Genomic DNA, 25,565 nt, shown 5'->3' on the forward strand with positions numbered 1-25,565 from the left:
CAGCTCAGGTTGTGAATTCAAGCCCTGCATTGGACTCCACACTGGGCATGAAGCCTACTTAAAAAAATTATTTTGTGGGGGTGTCAGGGTGGCGCAGTCGGTTAAGCATCTGACTTTGGCTCAGGTCATGATCTCATGGTTCACAAGTTTGAGCCCCCCATCAGACTCTGTGCTGACAGCTTAGAGCCTGGAGCCTGTTTCAGATCCTGTATCTCCCTCTCTCTCTGCCCCTCCCTTGCTCTCTCTCTCTCTCTCTCTCTCTCTCTCTCAAAAATAAAATATTTTAAAATTTGTTGTTTAGTTTTTTTTTTAAGTATTCAAGCTTCTGGAAAAAGCAAAACTATGGAGACAGTGAAAGATCAGTAGTTGCCAAGGGGTTAGGGGGAAAGGATTAGTAGGCAGAGCACAGAAGATTTTTTAGGGCACTGAAAATAATCCGTATAATGGTGGATACATATCATTATACATTTGTCCAAACACACAGAATGTAACACCCAAGAGTGAACCCAGTGTAAACTATAGACTTTAAGTAATAATGAAATGTATGCAATTTAGGTTCATTAGTTGTTAACAAATGTACCACTCTGGTTGGGGATGTTGACAATGGGGAATGCTATACATGTGTGGAGACCAAAGGTTTATGAAATGTCTCTGTACTTTTCTCTCAGCTTCATTTTGTACCTAAAGCTGCTTTTTAAAAAGTCTTTACAAAATATAAAATAAAAATAAAATTTTAAATATCTTTAAAAAATATTTAGGCCTTTATTGGAAAAATATGAGTAACAAATAGCTTTATGTAGATATCAAATAGAACAACCCAAAAAACTATACCCAAAACTAGAATATTTTCTAATTAAACTTATGGCATACTTTTTCTTTGAAACAGTACTGTGAACATGGGTTTTAGAGTTAGAGCTCAAATATCAGCTCCTGTTATTGAGTTCTACAATTTTTCTATCACTTCGAACCTCACTTTGAGGAAAAGTAGTTATAATATTAAAAGTTTGCTTAAATCATTTATAAGAATTTTAACTTTCAGATTGCAGTTCTACCTCAAGAAATAAGTCAAGTAACTCAACATCATAAAGCCGCCTTTACTGACAACACTGTTAAATGTCAGCAAAGAAAACATGAGCCTCACAAAAAATGTAAGTTTAAAGTTCAGAATAAACAAACTTATGATGCTAACTGCTTTTTTTTATTAATAAGTTTTATTGAGTTACAATTCACATACTATAAAATTCAGTCTTTTGAAGTATTTACAGTGATTTTTTTGGTGTTTTCACAAAGTTGTACAACGTATGCCACTATCTAAATTTAGAACATTTTATCACCCCAAAAAGAAACACCATACCTTTTTGCAGTCATTCCTCCAGCACCTGGAAACCATTAATTTACTTTCTACCTCTGTGGATTGACCTATTTGGACATTTTATATAATGGAATCATAACATTTGTGATTTTTTGTGACTGGCCTCTTTCACTTGGCATAATGAACATAAAGTGCATCTGTGTTGTAGTGTGTATAAATACTTCATTCCTTTTTTTAATTTTTACATTCCTTTTTATGGCTGAATAATATTCCATTGTATGAATACTACATTTTGTTTATCCATTCATCCATTGATGGACAGTTGGGTTGCTTCCACTTTGGGGCTAAAATGAGTAATGCTGCTGTGAATATCCATGTACAAGTTTTTTGTGTGAACATATGTTTGCAGTTCTCTTGGGCATATACCCAATTGAATTGAACTACTGAGTCGTATGTTAACTCTATGTTTAACTTTTTGTGGAGCTACCAAACTGTTTTCCAAAGTGGCTGTACCATTTACATTCCCACCACCAATATATGGGAGTCCAGTTTTTCTGCATCCTCCATAATACTTGTTATTGCTCATCTTTTTTATTCTAGCCATCCTGGTAGGTATAAAGTGAAATCTTTGTGGTTTTCATTTGTGATTCATTAATGACTAATAAAATTGAGGATCTTTTCATGTCCCTATTGGCAGTTTGTATATTTTCTTTGGAGAAATGTCTACTCAAATCCTTTGCTCATTTTTTTATTCATTCATTCATTTATTTATTTATTTATTTATTTTGAGAGAGAGAGCAAGAGCAAGCAAGCTGGGAGGAGACAGAGAGAGAGAGAGAGAGAGAGAGAGAGAGAGAATTCCAAATAGGTTCCATGCTCATTGTGGAGCCTGATACAGGGCTCAATCCCATGACTGTGAGATCATGACCTAAGCTGAAATCAAGAGTCAGACACTCAAGTGACTGAGCCACCCAGGCACCCCACCTTTGCTGATTTTAAAACTGAGTTACTTTTCTTTTCATCCTTGAGTTGTGTGAGTCCTTTATCAAATCTGTATACTAAATGCTTATTCAGATATTTGATTTACAGATATGTGCTGTCATTCTGTGGGTTGTCTTTTTAACTTTATAGTGTCCTTGAAACACACAAGTTTGTAGTTTTGATCAATTCTAATTGATCTATCTTTTCTACTTTTCTTTGGTTGCTTGTGCTTTAAGTGTCCTATCTAAGAAACCATTGTATAATCTAAGGTCACAAAGATTTACACTCATCTTTTCTCCTAAGAGATTTGTAGTTGTAGCTCTTATTTTAGGTCTTTATTAGTGTCTGTATATGGTATGAGGTAGGGGTCCATATTCCTTCTTTTGCATGTGGATATCCAGTTGTCTCAGCATCATTTGCTGAAAGACTATTCTTTTCCCATTGAATTCTTCTGGCACCCATTGAATTTTCTTGGCCCCCTTGTTAAAAATCAATTGACTATAGATGAATGGGTTTATTTCTGGCCTGTTAATTCTGTTCCACAGATGTATATACCATCTTTATGCAAAGAATACCCTTTTCTTGTCTTGATCTTTCGGGTAAGCTTTCAGTCTTTCAACTTAAGTGTAATGTTAGCTGTGGGGTTTTGGTAAATGCCCTTTATTAAATGAGGAATTTCCCTCCTATTCCTAGGTTGTTGATTTCCACCACCACCCCCCCCCTTGGAGGGAGGGATATTGGATTTTGTCAGTTGCTATTTCTGTGCTTAATTAATATGATATATTCCATTCATTGTTTTCTCTGTGGTGAACCAACCTTGCATTCTTGGGATAAATCCCCCTAGGTCACGGTGTATAATCTTTTTATATGCTATAAGATTTGATTTGCTAGTATTTTATTGAGGATTTTGGCATAGAATTATAGAGTGGGGATTGAGACTAGGGCAAGTTAAAAAGCCCCTAAGCTCACTGTTCTGAGAGTCCGACTTTTTCCTTGAATAAATACTCCCCGGATTGCTAAAAGCCTTTGATTCATTTCCATAGTTCTGAAAATTTGGATTCTGGTAATTTGTGCCCATTTTCTTGCTGCTTTTATGGAGGAGAGAACTTTTAGAAGTCCTTACTCTGACATTTTTGCTGATGTCTCCTTACTACTTTTTGAGATAAATTTTATTTAGCATAATCCAGTTACTTTTCTGTGTATAAACATTTGCTTATTAAATTACTCCAACCTATATTACAATTTTTTATTAAAAATATGTATTAGGCACCTGTGTGATTCAGTTGGGTAAACATCGGACTTTGGCTCAGATCATGATCTCACAGTTTGTGAGTTTGAGCCCTGTATCAGCTGAGCTTGAGCCCCACTACTTACTGATGAACTCAAGCCCCACTTCGGGTGAGCACAAGCCCTGTTTCGGGTAAGCTCAAGCTCCGCTTCAGGTGAGGTCGAGCCCCACCTTGGGTGAGCACGATCCCCACTTCCAGTGAGCCCTGCTTGTCTCTCTGTCCCTTTCTCTGTCTCCCTCTCTGCCCCTTGTGGGATTCTCTCTCTCTCTATCCCTCTCTCTCTGCCCCTCACTCACTTGTGCCCTCTCTCTCTAAAAAAATAAAATAAAGATAAAATCTTAATAAATAAAAATATGTATACTGTGTTGCAGTATTCTCTTAACATAATTTGTACATTTTTATTTTTTTCATTCCTTCAGTAGTGTTTACTGTGTTCCAGGCACAGTAGGGAATGTAGATGCAGAGATAAGAATCTTCATCTTGCAGTTACTTTTTCTCTTCTCTTAATCAGAATATTCCCAAATTGCTGAAAATTGCTCTTTATGTTCAAAATATGACTCAGTTGTTATTCATTCATTTATTTATTCAGCTGCTACTGATTGAGCTGTTATGTGCAAGGTACTGTTTTAGGTGCAAGGGATATATGAGTGAACAAGATAGACAAGTTTTTCAGCCTAATGGACATTACATTCTAAGGCAAAGACCGGTAATAGACAAAAAAACCTATTCAATAAATTTCATAATCTGTAGTAATTATAAGTGCTATGATGAAAAATAAAGCAGATTAAAAGTATAGATAGGGGTGGTATTTTAAGTAGAGTGGTCAAGGGTTGCCTCTCTGAGGACATAAATTTTGAGCAGAAACACCAAAAAAAGGGAGTGAAATGGGGTAAGTTATGCAGAACGTTTGAAGAGCTTTCCAGCAGAGGAAATATCAAGTGCAGAGTCCTGAGTCTAATTTATTATATTTGATGTATGCATGTATCTTATGTGTGTGTGTGTGTGTGTATATATATCTTACATATATTATAATAATGGTCTTTTTAAATATTTTTTTAAAAAGCTATTTTCAAAAAAATTGTGTGGTTTTATAACTTTGGTTCAGTTTGACAACCACTTTGCACCAGTATCTATATGTTATTTTTGTTTCATTTACGTTTTTAAATTAAATATAGATTGATACCCTATAAATCTGATAAATATAGCTTAAAGGTTCTGTATTTAATTGGAATGCATTGTGATTTTTCTTCAAATTATTATTTACATGAATGCATGTAACTACATTAGTTAGAATTCCAGTTTTATTGTGTGTGTCTCAACAAAGGCTTAATGTCAGTACATGTTAACTTGCTTTTTCTTTTCCTCATTTTTGCAAGATTACTTCCTTCTTCTTTTCTTTACCTCCCTTTCCTCCTCTCCCCTCCTCTATTTCCCCTCTTCTGTTCCCTGTCTTCCTATTTTTGCTTATTTCTTACCACCTCTGTTCATCTCCCCTTCACCCTTCTTCCCTTCCCTTCTCCCTCCTTCTTTTCTCACCCTCTCTTTCCTCCTTTGTCCCTTCCTCCCTCTTTTCCTCTTTTTTCCTTTACTCCTTCGTCTTTTAATTTATCCTTTTCATTTTTCTTACCATTCTCCCAATTTACCCTTAACAGAAATACTAAAATAGCTTCCTAGTTTTTCTCTTAGTCTTTATGCCACTGCCATATTTTAATCTTCCTAAGGCACAATTCTGATGAGATCACTACTTGCTCAAAACCTTTCTGTCATTGGTTGCCCACTGCTTACTGGATTAGCTCCATTATATTCCTTGATCTCCAGTGGAACTAGTCTAGTAAGAGTTCGATAAATACATTCCTCGCTTTCTGCTTCCATTTCTGTTCTCCTGTTATTTCCTTTGCCTGAAATGTTTAGCCTCCCTTTGCAAACCTACATACTTCAAGGCTCATTTACATGTCACACCTTTCCCTTTCTCTTGTTGTTATCTGTGAGTATATCTTCTTCCGCTCATCCATATTAAAAGTTTTTCAAGGTCTGGGCCTTTGTCTTCTTACAATTCTGTGAATTTTCAATACAGAGTCTTGCTGTGGTAGATATTTGGTAAATTTCACTAGTTTGCAGCAATACTTTTCACTTACCAAAATTCCTATTTTCTTGTCTCTAGTTAAAGAAGAGTGTAAGAGTCCTAAAACTGAGAGCCGGTCACAAAAAATGTCAAATAAGCAGGTAAGCTTTCTTAAATCAAATTCTAGTAGCCAGCTTTTTATTACAGTGGTTAGCTGTGTGGCATCTGAATTTTGCCGCCCAAATCCATAAGTTGCCCAAATCCGTAATCACTTGGATGGGAAGTTACACAGCTAGAGTCAGGATTTGGAACTAGAGATACTTATACACACATACATATATATAAATACATAAACAGGTATGTATTTAATAGTTGGGTGGCTTTGAGCAACTCACTACATCTCTTATAGCCTCAATTTCTTCATCTTTTCTTTTTTTAGAGAGAGAGAGCACGAGCAGAGGAGAGAGGCAGGGGGAAGAGAGAGAATTTTAAGCAAGCTCCACGTTTAGCGCTGAGCCCAACATGGGGCTCGATCCCACAACCCTGGAATCACAACCTAAGCCAAAATTAAGAGTCGGTCGCTGAACCAACTGAGCCACCAAGGTGCCCCCTTAATTTCTTCATCTTTAAAATGCAGGGTTGCCTGCATGGTTCAGTCAGTTAAGCATCCCACTCTTGATCTCTGCTCAGGTCTTAATCTTGGGGTCGTGAGTTGGAACCCCACGTTGGGTTCAGCACTAGGCTTGGAGCCTACTTTTATAAAGTAAATAAATAAATAAAAATTAATTAAATGGAGATAAAAATAGATTTATCTCACTTGATACATTTAGTCTGTATATACATACATACAAACATACCTACGTACATAAATGTATGTATGTATGTATAAAATCTTGGAAATATGTGTATATTCAATGATTCATTTAGGATCAACATAGCAAAGTTAATGATTAATTAATTGTGTGGAGTAGCTTGGTGTGGGAGGAAGCTGAGGTTATTTATGTTTGCCTTTGTATAGTCTCTGCTGATTGATAAGGAGAGTATATGCATTTTATGATCAAAGAATAACAAATTTTTACTCTAAAAACATTCAATACATATACTTATGGTATATGTACTTTCTATATGCATATTTTTTAATTTTTTAAGAATTTTATCTCTTATAAGTTAGTCATATATCAAATATATAAAAGGCACCTTAGCAGAATATTTGGCACATGCCAGGTTATTAGCAAATGGAACCCATTAATATTTAGATAACCAGTAATGGTTGACTTTTAAGGCCCTCTTTTTCTGAAATTCTCATGCTATAATTTCCTTTCTTCTAGGAAGGGATTTATAAACTTTGTTATGGGTTCTTTCTCAGAATAGTGTTTTTAATGCTAAAATACTTAAGATTTGAAAGAAAATTAATTGTATTGAAATGTAATTAGAATCACCACTATTGCTTCATTGAAGGAAATGCTAAATCTCATTTAGAAGTTAATGAAGATGCAGATCTAAGTTTTTTCCTCATCCAAGTTTACAAGCCCCATTTTTAAGATATAAAAGAAAATGGCACTTAAAAAAATTTGCAGTAATTTATTTAGAACACTATTAAATGGCAGCTATTTGCACAAAAAGCTCATTCTTAACTCTTTTATAGACATTTGGAGGGCCTGCCAAATGTAATATTAAGCTATTGAAGAGAAATGAAAGTGCAGAAGTCTCAGAAAACCAGAAGGTTCTGACTGGTTACCCAAATGCTGTTGATAAGGTAAAAGACCATTTATTCAATTTCTGTTGCCAAACTTTAGCAGCTGGGAAGATGATTGGGTGAAAATTCAAATGATCGTTTTTGTACCTAAAATTCTTAGCTTTTTCCGTGTCCTCATATTTTCATCTTTATGCACAAAATATTTATTCTTTTAGCCTAACCCTGGAATTGAGAACTTTTTAGCATCCTTGAATATCTCCAAAGAAAATGAAGTACAGTCATCTCATCATGAAGAGCCTCCAAGTGAAGAACTTTTGTCACCACAGTCATTTGCTATGGTTTGTGTTCTGTAGGAGCTTTTGTACTGTCTGTAGTAATTTTACTATTGTGGCGCATGCATACATACCCCATGCAACTGTTACAACACTTTTATGTCCTGTGGACTGGTATGTTGCATCATTATTGTCATCTTGTAGGGAAAACCAGGCTTCCCTGGGCATTCTAGTTATCTGTATGTTTGGTTTTTATAGACCTGTATGTTTGCTTTTCAAACATTGCCACCAGGTAATTTGGTCAAGTTAAGCAGAAGAATAAGTACTGTTTCTGTGGCAGGAAATGTGAACATTTTGTTTCAAATCTGTTGATTTTGCTCATTCCTTACCTGAATGTAATTATCATCTTAATTTTTAACACTAGAACTCACTAAAAGAAAGGTTAATAAGCTCTGTAACTCTAAGGTTAACTTTTCTCCACCTACCCCCACCATCTCCATACCAATTATTTTCAAAAACAGAAAGGAACTCGGATGCTTAAAGAAATACTAAAAATTGATGCCTCTGATACTGTGGACCATAAGAACGAAATGAAGCAGTTTGGTAATGAAGCCACTGTTTCCTCTAATAGAAGAGATGAATATGGACCTTCCTCACAGCCTCAACAGAATAAGAAATTAAGTATGTGAACAAAGTACTAGTACTAGTAACCAATATCATTTCAGATGTTCCGTTCATTTGGGTTGTTTTATCATGTGCTTTTTTTTTTTTTTTTTTTTTTAATTTTTTCTTTTCAACGTTTTTATTATTTATTTTTGGGACAGAGAGAGACAGAGCATGAACGGGGGAGGGGCAGAGAGAGAGGGAGACACAGAATCAGAAACAGGCTGCAGGCTCTGAGCCATCAGCCCAGAGCCCGATGCGGGGCTCGAACTCACAGACCACGAGATCGTGACCTGGCTGAAGTCGGACGCTTAACCGACTGCGCCACCCAGGCGCCCCTTTATCATGTGCTTTTGAAGATAAAACTACCTGTAGTTTTAAAAGAGTATAATGAAGAGTAACAAATAAGAATGTAATTTTTATGCTGTGTCATTAAATAATAATATAACTCTGTAACTAATAGCTCTATAGTCCCTAAATGTCTTCTTATGATTACTTAAATTGTGCTTTTGCAGATACTCATTCTGTAGTGCCCAAACCTAGACAAGTTTTCACATTCTAGCTTTTTTTCCCTCAGTAATTTAAAAATAGTTTTGTAACTTAAATACATTACTTAACTTTACTAAGATTTTAAGGCTTTTTTTCATATTTATAAAATGAGAATAACATTGTAAAGGACTCTTGCAATAACTATATGACACATACAAAGCAGCTTGCACTGTGTCTGGCATATTACAGGTACCAATATACCTATAATTGATATAGCATTATGTTCTAATAGCTTGGCCAATAGAAGAAGCTACAAAATCAATTATAAATAATTAATGGAGGTAGACACTGTAAAGTGGGTGCTTACCTTAAAATTTTGAAGCCTATAGCATGCCATGTGGCAAATACGTAGCCAGATTGGTTTTTTTAAGTTTATTTATTTATTTTGAGAGAGAGACTGACTGAGAGCACAGGAGGGGCAGAGAGAATCCCAAACAGGCTCCACACTGTCAGCACAGAGCCAGATGTGGGGCTCAAGCCCACGAACCGCAAGATTATGACCTGAACTGAAACCAAGAGTCACACTCTTAAACGAACTTAGCCACCCAGGTGCCCCATAGCCAGATTTTAGTACATATCCATATTTGCCCCTACTGTCTCTGTCCCCTATACTTCAGTATTTTGTCTGTATAATTATCTGCAAAAGCCTACCAGGAAGAATGACTAATGCAAAAGTACGTGGGGACAGAAATTTCTCAGGTAAAACAAACAAACAAACAAACAAACATCAGTTTGAAATAAAAAGAACTGACTTCATTAAGCATCAAAATCTGGAACAGAATCAGAGCCTAGCTTCATCTATTTTATATTCCAGTGAATAATAAGATAAATAATCAATTTAAAATTTGAGTAGCTATTAGGAAACTATCCTGGTGACAGACATGCTCTTGGAATAACAAAACTGGAAAAAGATGGTCTTGCTGTCAAAAAACAAGTAACTTTTATTTCAGAATAATGAAGAATATATCTCTTAAGAGTCGGGAGCTCAGAATCCAGCCCAAGTAACAGAGTTTGCAAGTTGTGTGGCTTTCGGCTAGCAACTTAACCTTTTTTTTTTTTAAATCTATAACGTGACAGGTTTAGGTTCATTCTTCACTGGGGTATGCTCTTGTTCTATTAGTTTGTTCATCCTAAAGAATGTGAACTCTTAGAATGTTTTAATCATCTGTAAAAGCACTTGAAAGGGTTACTTTTAGAAAAACTTTTAAGCAGCTTCATTTTGGAGCAATAAGACCATTTATCCACGTGTCTCAGAATGTAGGATGGAATTTTGACAAGACTGAACCCAAAGCCTCAAAACTTAAGAATTGTAAGGTGCCTGGGTGGCTCAGTCCTCTGAGCGTCTGACTTCTGCTCAGGTCATGATCTCACAGCTTGTGGGTTCAAGCCCCGCGTCAGGCTCTGTACTGACAGCTCAGCACCTGGATCCTGCTTCAGATTCTGTGTCTCCCTGTCTCTCTGCCCCCTCCTCTGCTCATGCCATGTCTCTCTCCGTCTCTCAAAAATAAATAAACTTAAAAAAAAAAAAAAAAAAGAATTGTAAATCAGCTCAAAAAAAAACTATTTGCTTATTCAAATTTTGCTTTGCACGAAAATAACTATGTAGTCATTAATCTCTCAAGATGTCAGTTTTTGGCAGTCAGCTACTTACCATGTTTTAAAATCTTCATCATGAATCATTAATCAGTTACAGTCATTTAAAAATCTGTATTGAATTCTTGGTAATTTTAGGCAGTACTAGATAGTTCTTCTATTTGCTTCATGAGAGATTCCTCTTTTCACCTTTTAACAATTTTTTGCTTGCTATCTGTAAAACCCTACAATAACTGCAGAGTTCAGTATATCATTTAATATAGATATATTCTTTTCTCTTTTTTGGTAGCATCTTACATGAATAAGCCTCACAGTACTAGCGAATACCACAATGTTCAGCCTATGGACCATGTGTGTTGGCCTGCTCCCAGCCATATCCCTCCTGTGTCCACACCAGTAACTGAACTTTCTCGAATTTGTTCCCTTATTGGAATGCCACAACCAGATTTCTCCTTTCTTAGAACACCACAGGTATAGTATACTACTGTTCCATTTATTTAAGTTCTTTAACACTGATCTTAAATAGATTAACTGAAAATCTTTGGCTAAAAATAATATAATGGAGCTGAGTTTTTGTACGTTATGAGCAACATAGATTTATTCTTCTCACTATGGCTCACTCATATTTATGCCAGAGCCCTCAGAGATGCTGACAGAGAGGAACCTGGGCAGCACGTAGTCTTGGACAGATTGATAGAGCTAGGGATCTTGGTCTATAGCAGCAATTTTCAAAGCTTTGGCCTATTAAACTCCCACCTTTTTTTTTTTTTTTTTTTGAGGACCCCAAAGGATTTTTGCTTACTTGTTTTATATCTATATTAACTGTATTAGAAATTAAAACAAAAAATTAAAAGCATTATTTATTAAAAATAACCTTTCACAAATTTTAGTGAGTGGCACTGCTCTATACTTTTACAAATCTTTTCCATCTCTAGCTTAATGGAATAAGCTAGATTCTCATATCTGCTTCTTACTATCAATCTCTTATGATTTGTTTTGGTTAAAATACATGAAGAAAATCTGGCCCCAGACAGACTGATAGTTAGAGAAAAGGAGGGAATTCTAATAGCCTTTGCAGATAGTAGATACTTTTTGATACTACATTAAAATATGGTATTTTCTTAGAAGTTAGTTGCAGTGTAGAATCTAAAGCTATATCAGTGAATTTTTTGTCCTCTATATACTTGTGAGAAACTGAGAGTGGAAAAGACAAATAGCACCTTAATATCATTATTAAAATAGTTTGGACCTCAAGGACCTCCTGAAAGGGTTTCGGGGACCCCCAGGGGCCCCAGACTGTACCTTGAGAACCACAGACGATAGGAAAGGTTATTTGATCCTCTTTATATCCAAGTTGTTAATATATTCTCACCTAAAACAGAAAGTAGGCTTAAACTCACAACATCACATAAAAATGACTACCTTTTAAAAAAGTAGAATTTTTAAAAAAAATTTTTTATAAAAGAAAAAATGTGTAATAAAGAGTTGTAACTTCTATGTGAACATAAAATTGGACATAACCTCTAAGTCTTTTAGATTTTGGCAGTTAATTCATATTAATGAAATATCTGCTAATTGGAGGATGGTGTAAAGCAGGAGTCAGAATTTTTTTTTTTTCCCAAGGGCCAGATAGTAAGTATTTTAGGTCTTCTGGGCCATATGGTCTCTGTCACAGCTACTCAGCTGGGCAGTTATAGTATGAAAACAGACTTAGGCAATACATGAAAGAAGGGACTTGGCTGTGTTGCAAACACAACCCTTATTTATAAAAATAAGCAGAAGGCCTAGTTTCCCAACCCTTGGTATAAGGAAAAAATTTTGTTGGCTTTCATTTGCATTAGGATGCCTGACCCTTCAGCTATCTTAAAGAGCATTTTATTTTGTAAACATGGCAAGATAAGGAAACAATGCTAAAATTTTGCAGGGCAACCCAAAACTTAAAATGATTGTCCTTTGTTGAATTTTTGAATTCTTTTTTATAGAATGTCCCATGAAAGTATTCTACTTGTTTAAGCTTGAGGGGAGAAGGTCAACCTCCTAGACAGATAACTTCATAGACATTCATGTTCTCTTTTTTAGACGATGACAGTTTGCCAGGTAAAATTATCTAATGGCTTACTGGTACATGGGCCACAGTGCCATTCTGAAAATGAAGCCAAGGAAAAAGCTGCACTTTTTGCATTACAACAGTTGGTAAGAATTAATCATGACTTCTCTACTAAACTTTTAATTAATCTCTATAGATGTTTTTGTTGCATTGTCTTCTAACTTTTAAATACTTCCTTAGGGCTCCTTAGGAGTGAATTTCCCTTTTCCTCCACCAATATTTCCAAATTATCCTCCTGCTGTACCACCCGGAACCATTCCTCCAGTTTTTCCTCAACCTACTGGTAAGATACTTGGCCTTTTAAAATATTTGTTATTGAGTTTCTGTTTTTAGAAAGTTCTTTTAAGAAACATCATTTTGAGGAAACCAAAAATGTATTTAAATATCTAGGGAATGCAAGAAGGAATTGTGAGAAAAATAAGACTGGAACTAGAGATTGCAGATTTATCTAGAAATACCATTCCCCTCTATAGCCTCCAGTCTAGCTGAAGTAGGACTGTTCTTTGTTCTAGGCAGTCCCTTATTCCCCAGTAGCTGCCGACAGATGAATTTAGGTTTAAGTTAGACATCAAAACAGAGGTGGGAAAGGGGGAAGGAAATCAAGTGGAGGGAATAAAGAACAGATAAGGCTTTGAAGCTGTGGATGTGAAAGAAACTGCCCTTGATGATGAAGCTTCAAAATGAAGAATGAGGAGTTTGTAAGTTTACTGTGTGTCTCTTAATATTCTCTCATAACTGTCTTCCTCTTTCAAATGTGGAGCCTGAGTTATCAAGCAGGTAGCTCCCTGCTTCCTGTAGCCATTTGGGATCTTCCTAGTGTTCTGAGGGAATAAAATGGTCACTCTGGAATCAGAACTCTTTTTGTCCAGGGTCTTTTACTGCCTTACTTTGCAAAAATCATATAACTTCTTTGGGAATCCATTTTCTTATTTATGCTAGACTGTGTCCAGGATTTCTTTGAGACTACCATTTTATAATTTTATGATTCTAAATCTTAAGCTTATTGAACTTTTCTTTTATCACCCCTTTTTCCTAATAGCAGTTGGCTTCTTTATATCCTATTCATTATATTTTAAAACCAATCATTTGTTTATTTCAGGTTTAGAAATTTTATTTTCTGAGATATTAGTGTAGGAGCTCTACACAGCTAATCCTCACTACAAACATTAGAAAACTTAATAATGCGTATTAAACAAATTATCTCTTCTCTTGGCCCAAACTACATGAAACTGAACAATAAATTATTTTAAAAGTGTAAACCTTTTACACTTATAAGGACAGAGAGCTAAAAGAAGAAATATCAGCAGATTAGAGATTTGAAAAGAGTTCATGATGAGAAAAGCAATTCACAGAGTAATAACTAATTTAGCAGAGCAGGGATAAGCTACCCTAAAGTATCTGTAGAAGATAATCCAAATGAGATGATGAGCATCTCTCCTCCCTCATAAATCCTAAAAGTTTCAGAGCTTGAAAGTATCAGAAGCTATCAGAGCTTTCAATGAGGCATGGGCTGAAAAAAGGGGGATTGTTTCAAAGTCTGTATGTGGAGAGATGGGACTCCTCAGATACCACCCCACACAGCCCCTTCAGGCAAAGCGCTGGAAGTATATTCTCCAGAGGACTCTCTAGATTCGGGAACACCAGGCACAGAGTACAAATATTTGGCTGAAAACTGAGATTAAGGTAAAGTTCCTTTTCCTTATCCTGTTCTCAGTTTGTAGCCAGCCATAGCTCATGTAGGAAGTTGGAAGATGGTTCTTTTCAGAAATTCACTGAACTATAAAGAAAATACCTGCTGACTTTTGGAGAATATATATATATAGTACAAGTAAAAGCCAAGAGATTTCTTTTTTTTTTTTAAGTTTATTTATTTTTGACAGAGAGAGACAGAGACAGAGCCTAAGTGGGGGAGGGGCAGAGAGAGGGAGACACAGAATCTGAAGCAGGCTCCAGGCTCTGAGCTGTCAACACAGAGCCCGACGCGGGGCTCAAACTCACAGACCACGAGATCATGACCTGATCCTTAGTCAGACACTTAACCGACTGAGCCACCCAGGTGCCCCAGAAAAGCCAAGATATTTAAATGTTAATCAGGAGAAAAAACTTCAGCATCAGATTAACATTTTTAAGTTATTTTATAGATTCCTACTTTATGATATGAAAAAGTCCCAGTGGAAAAAAATGGAGGAAAGTGTATTTTATGTTTAGAACAATGATTCATTGGGGAAATTGTGGAGTTGATCTATGCATAAGATTACTATAACATCTTTTAGGGGGCACCTGGATGGCTCAGTCGGTTATGCTCCCAACTCTTGATTTCAGCTCAGGTCATGATCTCACAGTCATGAGATCAAGCCCCAAGTTGGGTTCTAAGCTATACACGGAGCCTGCTTAAGATGCTCTCTCTCCCTCTCCCTGTACCACTGCCCTGCTTGCACACGTGCTCCCTCTCTCTCTTTCTAAATAAATAAATAAATAAATAAATAAATAAATAACAATATAGCACCTTTTAAATAGATCTTCTTAACATTATGACAGACACCAGAGTTGCTTATAGGTAGTATCAAGGCCTAATTTTATAAATATTTTTAGCATTTTTCATATTAAAAGTTTTTTTCATGCAAGAATTTGTACATGTTTAATTCAGAATACTAAAATACATTATGATTCTTTTCTCCTGATCCAAAACTTTTTTAAGTGGCTGAATTATCAAACTATCCTATCTTATAGGTCTGGCTGCCTTTTTACTTCTCTGAAAAGAAATTTTGAACACAGTACATATCTTCCTTCAGTGGCAGTGTGCTGGTGTCTCACTTGTCATTGTTTAATGTAGTAGTTCCCATATGCGGCACTGGTACTAACTGAATAAGAATCCACCTGTGGAGCCCATGAACAATACAGATTCCTTGGGTTCCTCAAAAAATTAAGAATAGAGATACCATATGATCCAGCAGTTCCACTTCTGTGTATCTACCGAAAGAAAACAAAAACACTAATTCAGAAAGATGTATGCACCCTTATGTTCATTGTAGTATTACTTACAATAGCCAAGATATGGAAGAAACCTAAGTGTCCATCAAGGTACAACAGAGAAAGACAAATATCGTATGATTTCTTCTATATGTGGAATCTAAAAACAAACAAAACAGAAACGGACTCATAAAAAGAGATTGAACTGGTAGTTGCCAGAGGAGAGGGAGTTGGAGGATGGGCACAAGAGGTGAAGGGAACTAAAAAATACAAACTTTCAGTTTTGTACTGATCAAGTCAGGGAGATGAAAAAGTACAGCAGAGGGAATATATTCAATAATATTTTAATAACTTTGTCTGGTGACAGGTAGTTACTACACTTGTCATGGTGAGCATTTTGCAATGCATATAAATATCAAGTCAGTATGTTGTACACCTGAAACTCATATAATCCTGTATGTCAACTGTGCTTCAAAAAATACAGATTCCTGAGCCTCTGTGAGTCTGGTTTACTAGGTCTGAGGCCTTGCCTAGGAATCTGTATTTCACAAGCTCCCCAAATACTCAGATATAGAAATCAGGTTTGGAAACCACTGGTTCAGTGTGCTTTTAATATGAAACAAAACGTAATGTTTTAAATCCTTGAATTACAAATATTAGAATAGGGAAAAGAAAGATTCTACATGTCATATGAAAGTGATCAGATTTCAAGACTTGAGTTTTTTTGGTTTTTTTGTAGGCTGGGATCACTATGGAAGCAACTTAGCACTGGGGGCAGGTGAGATCCTTAAGATTTCTCTCTTTTTCTCCCCCAAGGGACAGTTTCATGATCCTTTTATTATTTTTTTAAATAGTATTACAAATATTCCTGAAGTTCATATTAGTATGTGATACCATTGGCCTTTGTAGGCCAGACAGCATGATAAGCTGACTTCTATAGATGGCTTATGGTCCTAAGGGGGTGTCCCGAGGTGTAATGTTGTAAGCAAGATTAATCATAAGTTAAGTGTATATATGCCCTTTGCCAAAATGATAAAAGCCAAAAAAAGGGTAGCAGAAAGAGGTCTTAAATTTCAGGGTTTTGATGGTACTATTTTACTGAAAAAGAACTTTTCCATGATTTTTAACAGCTAATATAATGCCTTCATCATCTCACCTCTTTGGCTCAATGCCATGGGGACCACCAGTGCCAGTTCCTGGGAAGCCTTTTCATCATGCTTCATATTCTGGGACCATGCCCATGGCTGGGGGAATGCCCAGTGGTGTGCACAATCAGTTCATACCTCTACAGGTGAGACCTGAAAAGAGAATTACTATATATATATGTGTGTGTGTGTGTGTGTGTGTGTGTGTGTGTGTGTCATATATGACATATGTATACATATGACATATGTATACATAGGTATATGTATACGTGCGTATACATGTGTGTACACATGTGTATACATGTGTATATACATGTGTATATGTATACATAAATGCATAAATTGTGTGTGTGTGTGTGTGTGTGTGTGTATATATATTACATTTTATTTATTTTTGATAGAGACAGAGCACAAGTGGGGGAGGGGCAGAGAGAGACAGAGACACAGAATCCGAAGCAGGCTCCAGGCTCTGAGCTGTGAGCACAGAGCCCGATCCAAGGCTTGAACTCACAAACCACGACATAATGACCTGAGCCAAAGTCGGACACTTAACTGACTGAGCCACCCAGGTGCCCCAAGAATTACTGTATTTTTTAGAGAGTTCATTTTTTAATGCTCAAGGACTATTGAGAAAAATTTGTTTATTTAATAATTACTGATTCAAGGCCAACTAGAAGTCCAGTACTGGTCTGGATGCTAAGAATATATATTATGACCATTAGTCGGGGCAGCTGGCCCAGTTGGTAGATCATGCGACTCTTGATCTTGGAGTCGTAAGTTTGAGCCCTACATTGGACGTAGAGATTACTTTTAAAAAATTAAAAATAATTTTTTAGAAAAAATAATACATTTTGACCAGTGGTTGATCAATCTGACCTGGTTCCTGCTATCTTGAGTTTGTGTTCTAATAATTAATAATTGCAGCAAGTAACATTTTTTTCTAGCACAAGTGATTTTAAAATCAGGAATATAAATTTTCTTTAAGTTATGGAGAATTTTTAAATATTTAAATGCCTTTAATTGCTGAAGTCTGGTTTGGAGATTATAAGTAGAAATCACAAGTCAGCATTATTGACAGACATTAGCAACATGCTTTAATGACACTAGTTTTTTCTGCCTGCATTGTTAATTAATGATGCTTTTATTCCTTAAAGGTTACTAAGAAAAGGGTTGCAAACAAAAAGAACTTTGAGAGTAAGGAGGCCCAGAGTGCTCCAGCTACCCCACTTCAGACTAGCCAGCCAACATCTTCCAGTGTCACCAAAGTGATTCCACAGGAGACTTCATCAGCTTCCTTAAAGTCCTCTCAAATTACTCAACCTGCTTCTTCTTTTCAAGTTGAAGGCGCCTCCCAAGGCCACAGTATGTCTCACCACAAGTCAACACCAAGCTCTTCTTCAAGAAGAAAATCAAGAAAACTGGCTGTCAATTTTGGTGTTCCTAAACCTTCTGAATAAATTTGGTACTTGGAATTAAATTAATTTCTTTTCTTTCCAGCCAGCTTTTTAGAAATACATATCTGTGTCTCATAAAAAATTGGAATGTGCTATTTTAAAATAATATGTTTCAATTAAAATTTTTGATTTGTTGTCAGGCACTTTTCATGCTATATCAAATTGTGCATCTTAAACATGTACAGTTTGTTTTACATCAATTATACCTCAGTAAAGCTGTAAAAAAGAAAAAAAGCTAAATTAAACCTTGTGTTAAAATAGTATCAGTGGACTAAGCATTAAAATGTACCACTCTAACTATCGGCCTCATCATTAGAAGCATCCTAAACTATGACGTAGACATCATAGTGCAATAATAATAAATTTTGACACTCTTGAGGGATAATTAAATGGAGCGTGAAAATCGGGCCTCAAGTATAATTTACCAAGTGTGGATTTTATTTCTCTTTTTAATGATGTAACAAGTTTATCAGGAGAATGGCTCTTATTTATAAGTATTTTAACTTAGGTTTTGTTGTCTCTGAGGGTCCTTTAGACCTGCTGTGAAACGATCACACTTGTGGTGGTGCTGCCAGTTTTGCTTTATTCTAGATTTTGTACCAAAGCAAGTTTAGAATATTGGTCAGAGTATTTCATTTAACTGCTTAGAACTATAAATAGCAATCTAGATTTGAGCAAGTAATTACAATTTTTTAGATTACTCAAAAACCAGCATTAGTAATTTCTAATAAAATTAAGTTTCAAAATCTACAGGGTACAATGACCACAAATTAACCTTCTAACAGAGTAAAGTAAAATCTATTAATCATGTTGTTAGTTGAAATAAATTGTGTTACTCTTTTGTATAGCTTTTTACCTGCTTACCTAAACATATGTGAGAGCTCCACTGTTGATCCTTGTAGTGCTTCTTGGGACTGATGAAATTCTAATTTTTAAAAAAATCCTAAGGTGTGCTATAATACAGGCACAATCAGTTTGTGGTGTACTTAATTTACATGACAAATGCCTGTCTCATTCTGTTCCCACATTTTTAGCTTTATGCTGAACTGTTCAGTGACGCTGGCATTTTGTCTTTGCATGTCATGTGTGGGTGTGTAGCGTTCAAGCTATGGCTGTTGAAATTATTTTAGAATTTATGAAAACTTCTCAGTGGTACCAGGGCCTGAGTTTTTATATATATATTTATCCTTTAGTTTTTGTGATATGCTTATATTTTTAAGGAAGTAAGTTATCATACTTTTTTAAGAGTAGAAACCATAATGTTTATATGGAGCTGCTTATTATTATATCCAGTTTCATTGAACTCATTAAAAACTCTGCCATGAGTCTTAAAGTAGTCTATTTGTTTTTTAATGCTGGCATTGAACTAAATGGATTCCTTTCTCTAACTGCTGATTTCAGAGTTTCTCTATATGTTAATAGGATATTTGTATATTAGTAGTGCCTTTAGTATAAGAGATAAATGTTCATTATCTGGCATTTATTATAGTCATGTGAGTTTCTGTGATTTTATTTTCTGTTAATTTTCCAGATTCAAATGTTCATTGGTTCCCAGCATTCCCTTGTTGGGAATGTTTATCTGTAGTGGGATATTGAATAATGAGGCTGAAATAATTCTCAATGTTTGTCCTCATTATCTCACAGACTCTCTATTTATTTTAAAAGGAAACATCTATTATAGGAATACAATACAAAAAAGTGAAATTATGACAGTAATTTTCTGTCAACCTCTACTACTTTAAAGTGTGTAATATTTTTCACCTTATGTACCTGTACAAACCAGCAGTCAAGAATTGTCTCACTCATCATTGCTATGTGACCCCTCTAAAAATAGTGCACAACCCACATCTTTTTTAGAGTACAGAGCATGTGCCATCTTCTGAAAACTCCAAGAAAAGTTCCAACAGGCATATTGCCACCGAACTCATAAAGATATTTCCCGTGTTTGAGCAAAGTGAGCTGATAATTCTCCATGCGTAGGCAGTTAAAAGTGTTTTCTTTTTGTTCTTTCCTCCTTTTTTAAAAAACATAGTATTCTAAAGGTCAAGATTAAAGAGAGATTAAAATAGGAAAGCGCTTGATAGTGACTAGATAGTGGTCAAGCCTTCATGTCTTTTCCTTTCCCCCTTGTAGACCTATTCCAGATGTGGGCATGAGGTCAATAGATCAACAGGACTTGTGCCTCCCTGTGGAGGCTGTGAGAAGTAGAGGCTGTTTTTATCTCATGATAATCTTGAGGAGACTGGATTCACTGATAGTATGGGAAACTTAAAATTTTTCCCTTTTGGATGGGGCAGACTCAAACCAGCTCAAAGTATAGAAATATGCCCATTTGTTGAATCTGTTATAAACGTTCAATGAAAGCTGTGGTCTGTATAGGGCACGGAAGAAGAGAGTCCCCAAATGCTTCATGCTTCCACATAACTACAGCAGTTAAATCTAAATATTCAATAATTTCTTTTTTTTTTTGAGCGCATTAAATGAATTTTGAAGATTGATTCTTCTAGTCTCATCATACCTTGTTACTGTTTCCTGCATTACAGATCATTACCTGACTTTTATAATTTGACAGAATGTAATTGATTTAAACATCATGTAGACTAAAGTCTTAAACATCAGAGAGACAGTTGCATGGAAAATTATTTTTGCCACTGTGTGTACCTTGGTTTCAAGTTAAGACTTCCTTGCTTTTCAAAGGGATAAGTAGTTCCTTTAGAACTGAAAAGATAAGGTGTTTTTTTCTTTTTTTTTTTTTCTGTTGGTGGGAGAAATAACTCATAATGCAGGTTTTTTGTTTATTTCCTCTTCTATGATCAGGTGATCAGGTATTTGCTTTGGTTTTAGACTGATATTTCCAAACTAATCCAAATTCTTCGTTTCAAGGGGAGGGTCAGTGAAGAGGTAGAAGAAGCAATCTAATTAAATAAGATCAATCACTGCATTTTCAGACTATATTTCTAGCTCAAGGAAGTAGATAAGCTGCAGGGGGTTTTTTATTCACTCACTTTTTAATCATCTGTTCTATTTGTATTAATGAATCATACATTTTTATAATGGTAGTCTAATTTTTACATTAAGTAAATAGAACTGTCCAGATCTCCATTGAAATTAGGCCTAATGTGCTTTGTCTCATCGTTCAGAGCATCTTTTTTAAAGCAACTGTGTACACTTCCACAACTTTTTGAGGTTTCTATCTTTCTTAGGATCATCTTGCTTTCAAATTACATTTTTACTGTAGAGGACAATTAATGTATTGGAAAGAAATAACTGTGACAGGCATTCTCTACTCAAAAAAAAAAAAATCACAGAAGTTCCTTTATCATTTTTCTAGAGATAGTGATAGTACTCAAACTGACAGTGTTCTTTACATATATTTTGTAAGCTTTGTCAGTGGAATAGTCTTTTTCACGGGAGCTTCCTTTTCCTAGTCAGGATAAGGCTTAAAATTCCAGAAATGAATATTTTTCAAACTGACCTGGTTCGTATTTCCATCAGACTTCTCCATCTTCCACCAGGGGGCAGTAAGAGACAGTGTTGAAACAGAGAGACAACAGTGCTGAGTCAGCATGCGTGTGGAAGTGTCAATGTTACAACACTGAGTTAAAAGCTCCGACGGCACTGATTTTTTTTTTAAGAGGGAAAAAAAATGTATAAAATAGTTTTAGTAATGAAGAATATCAGGAATATAGCTGCTTTTGTATTTGTGTGTATGTCAGTGAACCAACAATTATGCCTTGCTCAATCAATGCATTCAGCCATCTCAAGTGCAATTTGTGATGGAGACCCTGGTTTCCAATAGATAGTTTTACGTAGTTAAACCTGTAAAAATTTAATTTTTTTCCAGAAGTACAGCCATTGCTGTTGATTTCGGCAGTTGGTATACTATTAAATTGCCTAGGCCAAATAATTAAGCTTCTACAGATATTTTAGTATTGTGAAGCTAAATTCTCATACTGTTTCTCATGAAATAATAGGACTGAGAATTTGGTCCACAGTTTGCTTTAAGTTATTTTATTCCTTTCCCTTTACAGCTAAGGGGCTTTTTCCTTTGTTTTGGGGTTTGGTTTTTTTGTTGTTTTGTTTTGTTTTGTTGCTTCAGATTTCTTACATTTTCTTTTGCTTGCACCCAGTTGCTTCTCTGAGGGTTTTCATCTATTTTGATATATGAGTAATAAATTGTGTGCTGTATAAAGTATTCAACATTCTGTTCATTTAAACAATATAAGTATAATTCATACATATGTATCTTAACTCATTTCTTTTCTCACATAGCTATTTTATAAGTAATTGGAATTTTTCATTAGATCTTATACAGAGCAGTATTTTATTAAAAATTCAAAAGGGAAGACTTTTATGTGCTCATTTTGTAGTTTTGGTTTTTTAAATATCTTTACATTGTCTGCAATTAAAGTGTTTTAAACTTGCATTGGAATGGACTCCGAATGTATTTTTGTGTTAAGTTGTACATTTGTAGATTTCTAGCATGAAGTTAGCCTCAAAATGTGCAGAAGGATTTTAAAATATGAGAGTCATTGAAAGAGTTAAAACATCTATACATGTTAAATGCTATATGGATTTTAATTAAACCCTTGAGAATGATTTCATAAGCTGTTTTTTCTTGTATATTTACATTAGTATCAAAAGTAGAAACATTACAGTATTCACTTAAACCCTATATCTTTTTATATCTGTATCTTGAATCTATGTCATTTAAACTGAGACAGCATGGTTAGTGGAGAAAGTCTGAAGACTGTAGATTCAGATGGCCACTGTTCAGATCCTTTCTCTACTTATTACTAGTTGTAAATAAGTCATTATATTAGCTTTGGCAAGTTACATAAGGTATAAGCCTCAGTTTCTTCATCTTCTAAAAGGAAGAAAACATTCTTCATGTTGTTAATATGTATAAAGCACTATGTATATACTAGGTGTATTACAAATGTTAGTAAATAAGGATTTATCCTTTGAATATGAAGATCTATCCCAAATATACAGTCCTCTGAATGGTGCCAAATGCCTTTATGCTTTTCCCACTGAGTCACTCTCCAGTATCCAGTTTGTAGAGTCCTTGTGCCTGACCTGGCCATCTGGGAGACTCTTCTCTCTCTCTTCTTTTTTCCTGTCATGATCCCCTGTATCTTTTCTACCATGCAAGGGGAGGTTCTTACAGAGCTACATAGAAAGAGGCTCTCATTTCTACTCATAAGACTGGGGAATCTACCAAGACTCACATCTTGCTGATATTAGCCATGTCTCACAATATAACTCCAATGCATTATTTTACCAAAATCTTCCCACGGTATGGGTGAGAAGGAGTTGGAAAGAAGGGCTTAAGGAGGGAAGAACATCTCTTCCTACTGTATCTGCTCCCAGTCTGCCTGATAAATCTCAGACTGCCTCTAGTGAGACTAGACTTCACTCAAGACTCTAAAGAGCAATCATCCTGATATAGTATGTGGCCCGCTGATCCAGCAGGAGGCCTGTGGTCTACACTTACCAATGGAAACTTAGCTAGCTATTTTCCCACTCCATTCCCCTAGACTGCCAGCTCCTCATATTGAGATCCATAGTAACCACTCCTCTTCACCCCAACTCTATAGCATCATTGGACTTCTCTCCAATCTTGGTACCAATCTTTTGACTTGAGCATCAAAACTAAATAAACCAAAACCCATTCAAGCTAGCTTAAGGAAAGGAAATTTGTTGCAAGAAATTGGGGCAATCTTACAGAATACAATCCAGGAAGTACAATCAAGGTTCTCAGGACCTGAACCTTAGGGGGTTACCTTCCAGTGCACTCTGTCTCCTCTCCATGGGGCTATGAGGTCTGTGGTCTCTGTGACTCTGTAGGTCGGGTCACTCATCTGTAATAGTGGTGAGAGGGGAGAGGAAGGCAGGTCATTTTGAGCTGCTCCTACCGGCCTGTGAGTTGACAAGGAAATGCTGACCTCTCTAAGCCAGGCTCTTACGCAACAACCACATCCTGGTCCAGCAGTTCTTACAGTTTTTACATAAAAGAAGGCCTGCAAAACAGCTTTACCCTGATAGTAACCAAAGCTCACTGTATGATGTGCCTGTAAACAGCTCTCATAAAAGGGCCATCCCAGTTAAACCCCTTCAACTTGGCAAATGGTTGCCTTTAGAATATTCCAGTGCTTGGGGCGCCTGGGTGGCTCAAACATCCGACTTTGGCTCAGGTCATGATCTGGTGGTCTGTGAGTTCGAGCCCCGCGTCGGGCTCTGTGCTGACAGCTCAGGGCCTGGAGCCTGCTTCTGATTCTGTGTGTGTGTCTCTCTCTCTGCCCCTTCCCCACTCATGCTCTGTCTCTCTCTCTCAAAAATGAATAAATGTTAAAAGAAAATTAAGAATTTTCCAATGCTTTATGGAGCCCCTGATTCCTACAATTGTAGGAGTGTTAGCCATGTTTCACTGAGTTCCTAGATAATCAATCAATAAATAAGTCTACTGATTACTAAGTGCCTAATATCCCAGGCCAATATTATAAATGGCTTATACAGATTATACCCTTTAATCCTCATAACCCTACCATGTAAATAGGTTTTACCTATGCAGTAGTCTGACTTCAAAACCTACACTCTTAACCACTTTGCTATAGTATAAGGTTCAGGTTTCATAATCTAGTTTTCACATCAACACTGTGTAGGTTTGTTAAAAATATACTCTCGGGGCGCCTGGGTGGCTTGGTCGGTTGGGCGTCCGACTTCGGCTCAGGTCATGATCTCACGGTCCGTGAGTTCGAGCCCCGCGTCGGGCTCTGTGCTGATGGCTCAGAACCTGGAGCCCGTTTCAGATTCTGTGTCTCCCTCTCTCTCTGACCATCCCCCATTCATGCTCTGTCTCTCTCTGTCTCAAAAAAAAATAAACATTAAAAAATTAAAAAAAAAAAAATATACTCTCATTTTATTTGTTGTTTATTGGTATCTTTTAAGGACTTAGTACAAGCACAGCATTAACAAATAGGAATAATGGGGCACCTGGGTGGCTCAGTTAAATGTCCAACTTCAGCTCAGGTTATGATCTCGTGGTTCGTGTATTCAAGCCTCACATCTGGCTGTCTGCTGTCAGTGAGGAGCCTGCTTCAGATCCTCCGTCCCCTTCTGTCTCTGCCCCTCACCCCATCTCAAAAGTAAACATTTAAAAAATAAGAATAAGACCTAGTCCTGACTATCCATAAAGTCAGTAAAAGAAGGACAAGTAAACACGAGGCACAACACCAGTATAACAAGTCCACAAGAAAGGGGAACCTCACAGGCTGGGAAAGTATCAGGGTCTCTTTTCTGATCCAGCAGGAGGCCTATGGTCTATGCTTAAAGGACTCAAGTGAGGGAGGAGACTGATCAGGGCTGAATTGTATGGTGCCAATTTAGACAGGTAAGAAGTAAAATGGAGGTGAGCGTAGACACTAGGTCATAAAGAGCATTACAGACCATGTTAAAGTGTTTCAATTTCA

At 36.2% G+C, this 25,565-nt stretch overlaps 1 protein-coding gene across 5 annotated transcripts in view; it reads left to right on the top strand.

Moving 5' to 3' along the window:
- XRN1 (5'-3' exoribonuclease 1) overlaps nt 1-22,692 on the top strand; it is a 120,668-nt gene extending 97,976 nt beyond the window's left edge. For 2 of the 5 annotated variants that reach the window (XM_043595228.1, XM_043595230.1), the window contains 11 exons: nt 1,040-1,148; nt 5,744-5,805; nt 7,290-7,400; nt 7,556-7,678; nt 8,134-8,293; nt 10,707-10,888; nt 12,497-12,610; nt 12,705-12,807; nt 16,234-16,272; nt 16,625-16,785; nt 17,794-22,692. In XM_043595228.1, coding sequence (XP_043451163.1) covers nt 1,040-1,148; nt 5,744-5,805; nt 7,290-7,400; nt 7,556-7,678; nt 8,134-8,293; nt 10,707-10,888; nt 12,497-12,610; nt 12,705-12,807; nt 16,234-16,272; nt 16,625-16,785; nt 17,794-18,096 — 1,467 coding nt within the window. In that variant the 3' untranslated portion in view covers nt 18,097-22,692. Of the gene's footprint in view, nt 1-1,039; nt 1,153-5,743; nt 5,806-7,289; nt 7,401-7,555; nt 7,679-8,133; nt 8,294-10,706; nt 10,889-12,496; nt 12,611-12,704; nt 12,808-16,233; nt 16,273-16,624; nt 16,786-17,793 lie in introns of those variants that run through there. The other 3 variants (XM_043595229.1, XR_006299479.1, XM_043595231.1) reach the window with 3 other exon arrangements.
- Nucleotides 22,693-25,565: the final 2,873 nt, after the last annotated feature.

This window comes from Prionailurus bengalensis, chromosome C2, assembly GCF_016509475.1.
Source record: "Prionailurus bengalensis isolate Pbe53 chromosome C2, Fcat_Pben_1.1_paternal_pri, whole genome shotgun sequence".
Classification (NCBI taxonomy): domain Eukaryota; kingdom Metazoa; phylum Chordata; class Mammalia; order Carnivora; family Felidae; genus Prionailurus; species Prionailurus bengalensis.